Genomic DNA, 12,053 nt, shown 5'->3' with positions numbered 1-12,053 from the left:
AAATTTAGAATAAAACTGACCCAGCTAAAGGTTTCAGCCAAAAAAAATCATGGCGTATTTATTATAAACTTAGGTACACTTGAAGAAATCACGTCTTCAAAAACAAAACGCCATCTATTAAAATGAACTATTGATTATTAATATTCTTCCACCACTGGCGCCTCTTGCCCTGTAAACAAAACCCGTCGCTTGTACCTTGCTGAGTATGCTATGGAAGCTCTCGTGGATCGCGCCCAGCATGCCCTCCTCGTAAACCTCGTCCTCCGAGTGCGACAGGATCTTGCTGATCACACTGAACACTTGCGATCTGATCCCAGCAGCGTTAACAGTTCGTAATATTGATGAGTTTAGAGAAGAAATTATTATTATATATTCCTTTTTGTTAGTAATAATAAAAATGTGATTAGTATTTTATTTAGCAGCGAATATTTGGAATTGTGTCATGCAAGTTATTATTATGATATGACAACAAGTCAAGATCTGAAGAACAATTAGTATAAGTTACAACAAATCACACAGCATTAGTTGTTGGTAGTTAATGTGTAAAATTATGATATAATCAATATGTGAATCCAAACAACATGATAATAAAAAGAAAACATTTTTTTCAAGAAATCCAGTTTTGTTAACAATTATTAAGAGACACAAAACAATTAACTCAAAAGAAGTCCATAAGATGAGAAAAAAGTAAGTAAGACCTGAAATAAGATACCGTACAACATAACCAACCTATGTAAGAAGCTCCTATCATGCGGCGAGTAGTGTACGGCCCAGCATCGCACGGCCTGCAAGCCCGCGGCACTGGCCGGCGGTAGTGACGGCGCCAGTGCACTCACAGACCCGAGGAAGGCGTGGAAGGCGGCGCGGGCCCCGCGGGCTGACCGTCCGCCCGGGCAGATAGCTGACGCTGACGCTGTCGGGATCACGCCGCGAGTGTTCTCGTTGGCGGCGTTCTGGAGTACAATAATTATAATAATGTAATACAGTTTTGCTTTAGAAGTTATGTAACTTTAGAAAAGTTGCAAATTAGTCAGAGCCCAAACTACTATGGAAACCACATCTATACATCATTGCTATTTTTTTCATGAGGTTGCAGTTAGGGATAATCTGTTTTCCCAAACAAAAAACTGTAAAAAGCCTTTATTCTAAACAGGCTTCGAAAGAAAGTTTGGTTGGTAATTAAGGCGTTAAAAATTCTGTTTATTTCTTCTTCAGAAATGTATAAGTCAAAAGACCGGGGAAAGTAGATTTTTTTTAAATGAAAAATAATGCGATTTATAAATATTTCACATACTAGAAAGCGTTACTAACTCAATTGACATTTATATATAAAGAAAAGTTATATAACTATACCTCTTTATTATCATCAACGGCGAGTGGTGGGGGCACGATGCGAGCGAACTTGTCGAGCGCGTTGCAGAACCACCACATGACGTCATGCACGCAGGTTGGCTGCGTAGCCGAACGTAGCAGCCAGTTCATTGCCTACAATTCATTTTCATATTAACGTTTGAAAAACAAGTAAATTTAAGTAAAACTTATTGTATCCCACTTATATGTATGTTTGTTTTACATGTTTAAACACAATCTGCCATATGTTAAATATCGTTTCTGTTAACGGAAACAATCTACCTTTCCAAGAAACTAGAAGCCTTTGATGAAAATATTGTATGATATTTCCACTTTTTTTCTAGAATCGACTTATTCAATCGAATAAAGTTGTAGCAATCTATAACATTTGTAGCATAATCTATGCCAGTTGAAACACGCTTTATAATCATATTATGCAACTATACCTCAAAAGCGTACTGCCGAACAGTATTAATTCGTACAGCGGCGTCCATCTTCTGCCTGTGTGCGTGTAGATCTCGCTTGGCCAGTATGAATGACATGACGGGGCTGTTCATGAGCGCGTCGGCATCTACCCGGGGAGCTTCGAAAGCGGACAGCGAACAACCGGCAGTCCACTCGCCACAGCTGATCAGACGGCGGAGGGAGGCGCTTGGTTGTGATAAGAGCGATGAACCGGCACCTGTGGCAAACGTTTACGTGAGTTATAGTAACAATAGGTAGGTGTTCATTCCTTTTGTATCCCTCAGATTAAACTAACCTCAACCTTTTTTCTTTATAATTAACTTGTAGTAAAACAAATAGTACATTTAACTTTGATTATTGTTTTCCTACTGCATTTTAGACTAAAGCCCCACCTTTTCAGGGTACAAGTTAAAAAGCAAATTCTTTAGCAATGACAAACTTTAAGCGTTGTGTACACTGGTATACCAGTGCTACCTTACAACTTTGAGAAGAGACCACGCTATAAAGGTAGAATAAAAGATATTAGGCATAAGAACTATAGCAACGTAAGGGTTTAAAGGTGTTAGAAACAACATTGGAACGGAACGGATACCAATTTTATGTTAGCCTACGAAATTACAAACTATTTCGTATATTAGCACACTCACCACTAAGTGTATCCTGTTCCATAGGCGTATTCCTCTCTAGCGGTGGTCTCGCCGCGTTCGCGAGGTCGTGTCCGCCGGCTTGCCCCATAGACACGGAGCGGTGGACGCGGGGCCAGTTCGAACCGCTGTTATTCTCCAGAGCACCGAACGATGACTGTGTGGAAATCAGATAGATTGTTATGGGCAGGTGCTACGTAAAAATAATGTGTAATATAGAGTTGGGAGATAGGAAAGTAGTTCATCAGATATGTGTATGTAGGTACATTAATGTTAATGCTACATCATGAAGATAATAATTATGACGCAAAAATCATTTACAGATAAAGAACTTTCTCCGCAAAGAAAATTGTTTTTATTAAATTTAATTATTAAAATAAAACTACTTGTACGGATTTTATCGCAGTTTAATTTTAGATTTTAGTTCCCGACGTAAAGCAGGTGCAATTACAATTAAATAAAAGATTATATAGTTTGAGTTTCAAAGAAAACGTCTATTGCTATAGCCAACGCTTAATGAGTGATAATATCTAATAAATATTTGAGGCAGAGAGTGAGTCTGAAACCAATCAACCTGTTGTCAAAAATAAAACTAATGTTAAACTTATAATTTTTATATCCCATTTAGAAGTGTTTTCAGACTTACCAGGGGCGCAACAGCCGGCGGCGGCGGTCGTCCCAGCGAGTGGTACCTCGCAGCGTCAGAGGTCGCGTATGTCCTGGGCGCGGCGCCCAACGCGGGCAGGCACTGGAAGGGCGGCGCCGGCTGCCAGACGCTGCCCGGGGGTGTCGGCGGGCTGCGGGATGTGCTATCATGCCAGGCTGACAGGCTCATCGGCTCTGAGGAATAGAAAAAGGAACGTGTATAAATAAATAAATGCGGACAACATCACATACATTGTTCTGAATCCAAAACTGTGATGATAATATACAGTGGCTGTTGAAAACTTGAGGGCAGTCTTAGGGATAAAGAAGATAAAGTTATTATCCTAATTAAAAAAGAAGAATTCCGATCCCGAAATTTTGGTGGTTATTTTTTCAATACATTTTGAAAGTTGTCCTTTGAAGTTTAGGAAAAAGAGTAAGAGGCGACCCAAGAGAACATTTGTTTTCAAATATTTTGATTGATAACTAAGACAAATGTAACTTTAAATTTCATTAAGTGTCTATGAGATGTTTGGTCTCTGAGCCCAAATCAATACTTGAAATATTTTAACAACGTATAATCATAAAATTACCTGAATTTGTAAGTGGAGCAAGATCAAGTAAGAACACAGCATTGTCCTTCATGGTGTAGTGGTCCATCGTCAAAGGTTGATCAGAACGGTCGTAGTGAGCTATGTCGGCGATGCATTTGGCGCGAGTCTGCCTGATCGACGAAGCCACCTTAATCGATTTATCGTGGCACTTCTCGCAAAACATGTACCACAGTTGGTAAGCTGTAACAATACAAAAAGTTTTGTTTGTTTAAAGATTCATATGGTGACATTGTTTTGCCTACAATGGATCAGCTTGCGAATCATTGATCATTATTTTCGTTTGACACTATTAGTTCGTGAGATTCGTTCATATTTATTTACAAGTTTGCCATGTTTTTGCTTCAATTAGACATGATAATAACGCAACAACTGTTTTTAGGTAGTTTCTAATTTTAAATGACTATATTACTTTTAGCCCCAAAACAAAAGAAAAAAACAATATTATCGATAGTCACCTCGATACGTCTACTTTCACATTTCAAAAAGAGCCAAATCTTCCTGTAAAGATATACTGTGAAAAAATATAGTCAGAAATAGCTTAAATTTTAACATACATTGCGCGAGTTGTCCGCACTGCGATGGTGGCAGGTCCTCCTGTCCGGCCGGTGGGTCCGCAGACAAGTATGTTCCCGTTCGGTCGAACCCTTTCGTGGTGGGCGCGTGACACCCGGGGTGGGCGTGACGCATGTGCGACGCGAGGGGCGGGGGCACGCTGCTTCCCCCGCACAGATCGCAGTGGACTGCAACGGAGTTAATTTATCTTGGTTTAAAATACATATATATGTATAGTTACAATGATACTTAAAAACTAAAGGAAAAGCCTTAAAAGATTGCGTTTAATCATCAATAAATTATCTTATTCTTAAATCATACTCATCACTACAGGATTTCTAAATAAAACAACGGCAAGAAAGTTTATGTAAGGTAACATATCAAATCACTTTTATCAAAAGAAATAATAGGTCGGCAAGTACCTGCATAAGGAGTTTTCCCTCCCTTAACATTCCACTCCCTCTTCCTACGTATACCGCTATATGATCTTGCTTCTTCATTTTCATTTTTCTCATCTTTCTTAAGCCTGTCAACAACAAAGAATTTGTTACTTTTTATCTAAACAGTGTTGGATACCATCTCTAAGCAAAGTATTCCCCCTTTTTCTTCCAGATCTCTTTACCTTGTGCGATTTTTTTTTAATTGTGACAATTTCATCACATCAACCCCAGAATTGTTTACTTATAATTCAAATCTCTAACGCTTTATAATTATACAAAAAATATTTCTCCTATTGTACTTACTTGTCAGTAGCTGATGCTAATTGATCAGCGTCGTACAGGGCGTCCCAAAGTGCGACTAATGCTCGCAAAGCAGGCGGCAGGACGTTAACGACGGATCGAGATGAACCAGCTGTAGAGCAAATTCATATTCATTGACTGGTTTTTCGAAATAAGGTAATGTAAGCTGTGCAGTAATCGTGTAATGTAGATTAGTTCCTAATATGAAAAGAATGTCAAGCATCAATTAAAATCTAATTTCTAAGTCCAATGGTAATACAGTTTTTAGACGACAATTGACCCAATATGAAAAATTCCGAGTGAGAACCTCATTGACTGAACGAATCATGTATGTTGGTATATAAATTAGTGAAAAACTTTCGGCAAAATAACAACATAGGTAGGTATAGATTCTCTGCAAATACAAATCTATCTATAATATTTTTGACTATTTCCCTACAATATTGTATTGGAGCCAAAATGTTGTGTTTAGAATTTCTTGGAAACAATGGTTCATTTCTATGTACTTATATGCGTTTTTGGATGGTATGGACTTTTTCTAAACGCTTTCTTCATTTTGAACTCTTACAATCTGGAGAGAGAGGACCTTGGTGGTCACTTTTACTTGAGTACAACAAAAGTGCAAAATAATACATTTTCGCCACAAACCTGTATCATTGCTGGTTCCTTGCTGGTCTTCCTCTCGTATGGCGATATCGATTTCAGTTTTGCGCATGCGACTGGTGCTCGCTTCGACGCCGGAGCGTGTGAGCGCTTCCAATGTCGACGGGTGAATTTTGAGGTAATGTCCTAGGGGCAACAGATATTGAGTTAATTGTTGTTAATATTTGGAATATTTGCTTATAAATTAAGGTTAGTTTGAGGTACTTTCGGTCCCCTTATTTCAGCAATTGATTCATTAAAACTTTGTTATTTTTTTGGAGTCGACCTTCGCGAAGTTTTTACACATTTTGTACCAAGTAAATTTATTTACCGCATGTTATATCAAACGCCTGTAATAAACTTGTATTCTCATTTATGTGGTACTTTTAAAAACGTTGCGAGAATGTGGTTAAACGACACCTGCTGATAAAGAAGTCTAAGTTACGACGCTTTCATATAATTGTGGTATCAGATTTAGCATCGTTGAGTATGATACAGTCAACAACACATGTGACGTCCAGTCTAGTATATTCGATCGAATCGCAATGTTTATTTTTTTATTTTGAGTAGTTCTTTTCATTATCCTTTAAATTTCCATAATGCGAAACATCGTGTACATAACTATACTATATACAAAACGGCCGAGTACCTAGGGGAAAGGATATAATCCAATCAGGGAAAACAAAAAAAAGAACTAAACTTAATTTACTTACTAGATTTAAGGTATTGATAAATGTTAACAAAGCCTATAGATAGGCAAACATCACAAATCTATTGCTGACTATAAAAACACAATAACATCTAACATCTGAACTAAAAAAAATAACATCTGAAATCTGATACATTTAGCCAACGAATCTGTCAATACTAGTGCCAAAAATGTAACAACGAAGTGACCAGAGCAGTGCAAACGAAATTGAACCTTATGACTTCAAAATATTACAATAACCAAAGATTTAACATAAAATTCCTTATCTCTTTTTTAACTATGTTCATAACTAAGTATGACTAACTTACCAGCGTTGGACACTTCGACGGAGTGTCGCTGGTGTCGGGCGTGAGTGACGTCATGCGCTTGGCGGGTGACCACCCGCGCGCCTTGCTTCGGCAACTGAGGGTGGAACTTCAGGAAAGCTGCGCAAGCTATCGCGTCGTGGACGATGCCTGAAATAAAAATAAATAATTTCATACCTAATTTAGTAAAGGGCAGGTCTTCAGTCAGACCAACAAAGAAACACGGAAGAAAGTGTTAAATATTTTTTTGTGGCTAACATCCTATTCCTAGCTTCGCTGTGGGACAGAATGACATGCAACTTGCGTATTGCAAAGCCAAAAAAAAACATTAATATAATTCATGTAAATGTTACTAATCCCATTGTAATTCAAAATACGATAAAAAAACAATGTTTTTAAAATAACTAATTAACGTGAAATACTTAAAACTGTATTATTGGGACGCAGCTGGCTATTTGAAGGCTTGCTTAGTCATTTGGTAAGAATAATATTACTCATGTTACACAGTAACTCGTACTCGGTTTACATTAGTTTACAACAAACAAAAATGTCTTCACGGGAAATAGATAACATAATTCTCGTGTACTGTGAAATAGTCTCGATTTATGATTTGAAAAATATTTCAAGATTTGTGGGAGCAACCTTTTGTTTGATCATGGTTAATCACATTATCGTGCATAAAAAGTATTAAAAAAAATGTTATTCTATATGTACCAGCCAAATTTACACGGGAAGGGAAGGATAGATGAAGGGATACGTTTTTTAGACTCCTTAAGTCCTGTTCGCATTCCTTGGGACGGGGGAAACCCATAACTATTTTGCATGTGTCTTTTATTCACGTTATGTAAGTATTACCTTCATGCCACAACAAAGCAGCGAAGATAGCTCTGAGGCACTCTCCCTGCGCGGGGCTGAGCGCGTGTTTCCTCGGCGGCGGCGGAGCAGGCGCGGCGCGCGACGGCAGCGGTGGCGGCGGTGAGTTAGCGCGCTTGTACGCACGGGCGCGACTCGCGAGCCGTTCGCGAGCCATGGACTTCGGACTAAGACGACCTTGCTGTTCCTGCTGTTTAACACAATATCATATTTATATTATCCATGCCAAACTAAATCATAGAATAATTTCAAACAATTTGAAAGAGGCCAATTCCACTGCATTGGTTTTTCTGTATATAAAACGAAGACATGTATTTTTCTAAGTGACCTCGATTTGAGAACTACGTGTAAGTATATGTATTGTTATTAGATGCCACATAAGCAAATTAATTGAAATATACTACTCAACTTGTAAGTGTAGATTTTAAGAACAAAACACTATCTGGAACACTTTAAATTTTATTTGTAACTCAATGCTTAAAACTGAGAGCAAGAATCAGACACTGACGATAACATATCGCTACCCCTCTCTTATAACCACTTCAGATGATTGAATTGGATCAAGTTGCCTTTATTCGAGACATGCGAACGAACAAAACGCAGACCTAGGTGTTTGAATGATTCGGTTGTGGCGGACAATCTGATGTTAAGAATATTTACATCTAAACAAAAGGAAAATTTGGGTAAAGAAAAATCAAACTATTCTACGCTTTAGTTTTTCTCAGATTCTTATCCTCCCATTCTTTATCGATAAAAATTTTGTTTTTTACTAGTCCCGCGGTCAGAGCTGAAACGTTCCCTACACAGGAAGAGTCAAGTGCTACACCTGTGATCGATCAACTATTATAGTGCAGTAATAGTTTAACCACGAGCTCCTCAAATATTAATTATGTAATCCATACAATATATTGATGAAAAAATTGCGGGAAATTACAAAATAAAAACTAGCTTAACTTCACACTTAAACTGCTCTGCCTACTTTAGTGTCAAACATTTCACATATTTTGATGTCCGCCATAGTTTAAAGTATAAAGAATTGAAAGAAGTCTTTATTGTTTTGCGAATAATATGCGGACCTGCCTTAGGGAGAAAAACGCAATTATACTACGGGATCTGGCGCTATGCGGGTGAAACCGCAGGAAACAGCTAGTATGAATATAAAACAGGATGAACATAATACCTTAGCCAATCCTATGTAGAGCTGCATGGCCGTGCTCTCTTCGCTACGTTCTGGTGATGTCTGTGTGCCGGTTTGGGCGAGGCGGCTGCTGCGCGCCTCAGTCGCGGGGTTCGGTTCCGGTTCAATCTCCGTCTGAAGATTAAAGTTGATGTATTAATATGATAAAGCTAGTTATGAAGAAAAAAACTGGTGAGGGATGGATAGGATACCATATTCAGTATTTCTTAATATTACGGATTTTGTTGACTTCGGTAACACTGAAAGATGAGCCCAATTTATATTGGAAAAAAGTAACGAAAAAGGGGACAAGAGCAAAAAAAAATTTGTTATTTTAAGGGACTCGGCTAGCCTAAACAGCAGTCTGTTTAATTCTAGGATGTTATCAACTTAATTTTCTATATTTAGTTATACGGAGTAGGACCGTTTAAAAAAAGCATTAACCTAAATTCCCTACGAACGAATAACGCAAAAATTATCTTCCTCTTCGTAGGCGCCAAAAACTACCATAATACATAATGATGGCTAGGTGTAAATAAATGACCTGGATTGTTGATTGAGGAAAATGATACACTTACTCACCGCGCGAATATACAAACACAACATTGCAACTTTTAAACAAATGACTTCACCAGTCTGTCTAGTTTTCTTCTATTTTGGTACACGCACTCCGCAGTTCAGTGGCATATGTTTTCGGCGATAAAAGTTTTATTTTTAATTTTATTATGAAGTATTAGTGCGATTTGCTCATATAGTTTTATAACCGTATCATATATGAATCTTTGGGTTGTAAAAGTTCTGATTTCTTTTCTCCGTTCGATGGTGCAAAGTGTAATATGTTCATAATTCCGTGTTAATATTATCATGAACAATGTGAATAAATCTATTTACAAAGTTTTCTGTTGCATACGTCTGTTGGATGGTAATCGAAATTACATCTATTACATAGGCATATTACTGTAGGTAATGTGCGTAATGTGAGCGTGGTAACATTCCCTTTGTATGTTCGCGTTTGAATAACACATGGTATCTAAATCAAAACTCATGAACATGCTTGGCGTTGGGCAGATTGCTAGCATTTGAGTCATGTTCCTTGCGGTTAAGAATCAGACCGTGATGATTTCTTCCGAATCATACGCCAGTCAAATGTATTTTTGTAGTCTAATTCGTGGAATATAGATAAATAAGGTTTGGAGTGTTTATTTATTTTAAATAATTTGGCCTGCCTACTATTAGTTCTAGTTTTGGTGAATTGAATGAACGACGATTCGAATCTTTTATAAATACAATCTATACGAAATAAAGTTCGCTAATGTAAATTAATAGTTTAGGAATCTAAACTTAGCTCTAAATTTACTGCCGTATGAAGCCTGCTTGAAGGTACTTTATAATTTGAAGGACAGAATAAAAAAAATGTATCCGTTATTTTTCATTAAAGTACCTTAAAGAACATTGAAAAAGAAATTGTCATCATCCCTAAGTCAAGAATACTGACCTCCAGTATAACATTTCCATCACCCCCGTTATCGCCGAATCGCTGTTTGATAGGCGACCACCACTCATCACTGTTGCCGTTGCTTCGGCGTTGGATACGTCTGCAAAACAAATGCCGGCTATTTCTCGAAGTTTGTCACAATTTGCTGTTGTGATCGCACATCATGCCATCTTTACTGCCAATGAATGACAAAATAAAAGACATTGCGCTTCATAATTTTCAAGCTGTTAAAATATTATTGTCCAGAATAGCCGAAAGAACTAAGTTTCTAAATTTGTTAATCTTGGTTAGAATTTCGTATTACTTTCTTCTACGAAGTGCTTGAATGGAAGGAAAAGTCCTAGAGTAACATTCTCAGGAAACTTTTCTCGGTAAAAGTGGATAAATATTTTCTGTATTTTGCAGTAATCCTATGAAGATTGCCTACGAAAAAATGTAATATCATATACATACTTGGGTGAGGAAGCCGACGATGACGTAGCGCTGACGTCAGCGCGGAAGATCCTGCCACGTTTGGACGGTTCGGCGACGCCCGCGCACATAAACTGACTGGCATCGGGCTAAAATGTTACATTTCAAACGTTATTATAAAAAAATAAATACATTTATGACGCACTAATGTGTAACATAAAGTAATAAAAAATATTATCTTCACCTGTAACTGGCCATAAGGAAAATTTCGGTCGTCGATGCAGGTAATTTCTAAAAAAGAATAAATATGTTGTTAGTTAAAAAACTTAAGGAAATACAATAAACATACAAACCTTATCAATAAACCTGAATTTAGTGCCTTGTATTGATTTAATGTCGTACTCTTTAGTGGGATATATTATACTCAAGATGCTCTCATATTTAAACTGAATTAATACTAGGCACAGCATATTCAGATACAGTTTATTAGTTTTAAGCATAAATTACCACTTAATTTACCGGTCAATACGCTCTCGTCTTCGTCCTGTGACCAGGAGTGCATATCTCCTTGCGGGTCACCGTAGCCGCTCCAGTTGGCAGACAGCTCTGCTTGCTGTAAAAGTACATAAAGCCATAAACATATACATTTTTTAGGTTTTCAGCGTCTGTTAACATCACTATATTATATTGGATAATTCTGTGACCATAACCATTAGGTACAGAACATCCGAAACGTAAATAGATTTTTATAATTTTTAATTACGAAAATGGAATAGACCGCGATAATCCTTGATAGGTAAAAAAAAGAAGTAAACTTATGTCTACTCAGATATTTATGGTCGTACATTAGTCAAAATCATTTTTTTTTTTACAAACGCTACCTTCCTCTTTACTTATACTGTTCCAAAATTGCATTCCTATAAAGAAGAACAAGCAACAAACTCCGTAAAATCAGTATTCAGTGAGGTACCTGCGGCGGCGGCGGTGTAGTTGGCTCGACGGGTATGAGCAGCGCTCTGTCGAGATGGCGGTGGTGCTGCAGACACCACGCGACCTCCGTCACGCCGTCAGTGTAGGCGCGCACCGACTCCTCGCTCAGCCTCACCCATGTCCCGTCTTTGTTAACCACCTACAATAAGAATGGATCTTATACTCGAGTTACTAAGCAGCATACACACTTATATCCGCATCAGTGTATTTTCAAATTCAGGAGTATGCTAAGTAATTATAACTTGCTTAATTAATTAAAGGAAAAACATCGTCAGGAGTTATCAGACACCAGAATTTTTCAAAGGTGTGCTAAACTACGTAATTTGCCTAAAGGGGAGGTTTGAACCCTGACGCATTTCGCATCAAAACACCAGACGAAGAATTATAATGCTATGTCGAGATGAAGGTTATGAATAAAAAAGTGGTAAGGAATTAAGGTAA

General features: G+C 37.7%; 1 protein-coding gene across 1 annotated transcript in view; it reads right to left on the bottom strand.

Annotated features, from left to right (window-relative positions):
* Positions 1-12,053, bottom strand: part of LOC113504190 (E3 ubiquitin-protein ligase MYCBP2) — a 112,462-nt gene that overhangs the window by 14,315 nt on the left and 86,094 nt on the right. The window contains exons 39-57 of the mRNA XM_026886359.1: positions 11,593-11,751; positions 11,130-11,235; positions 10,867-10,913; positions 10,665-10,771; positions 10,212-10,311; positions 8,720-8,851; positions 7,522-7,729; positions 6,670-6,816; positions 5,659-5,799; positions 5,014-5,122; positions 4,693-4,796; positions 4,273-4,458; positions 3,698-3,898; positions 3,106-3,299; positions 2,463-2,616; positions 1,797-2,032; positions 1,354-1,485; positions 730-953; positions 196-307 (exon numbers count right to left, since the gene is read on the bottom strand). Of these exons, the coding sequence (XP_026742160.1) occupies positions 196-307; positions 730-953; positions 1,354-1,485; positions 1,797-2,032; positions 2,463-2,616; positions 3,106-3,299; positions 3,698-3,898; positions 4,273-4,458; positions 4,693-4,796; positions 5,014-5,122; positions 5,659-5,799; positions 6,670-6,816; positions 7,522-7,729; positions 8,720-8,851; positions 10,212-10,311; positions 10,665-10,771; positions 10,867-10,913; positions 11,130-11,235; positions 11,593-11,751 (2,799 nt within the window). The remainder of the gene's footprint in view (positions 1-195; positions 308-729; positions 954-1,353; positions 1,486-1,796; positions 2,033-2,462; positions 2,617-3,105; positions 3,300-3,697; positions 3,899-4,272; positions 4,459-4,692; positions 4,797-5,013; positions 5,123-5,658; positions 5,800-6,669; positions 6,817-7,521; positions 7,730-8,719; positions 8,852-10,211; positions 10,312-10,664; positions 10,772-10,866; positions 10,914-11,129; positions 11,236-11,592; positions 11,752-12,053) is intronic.

This window comes from Trichoplusia ni, chromosome 21 (genome assembly GCF_003590095.1).
Source record: "Trichoplusia ni isolate ovarian cell line Hi5 chromosome 21, tn1, whole genome shotgun sequence".
NCBI lineage: Eukaryota > Metazoa > Arthropoda > Insecta > Lepidoptera > Noctuidae > Trichoplusia > Trichoplusia ni.
The sequence above is the reverse complement of the archived record's forward strand: the minus strand, read 5'-3'. Positions and strand labels throughout refer to the sequence as shown.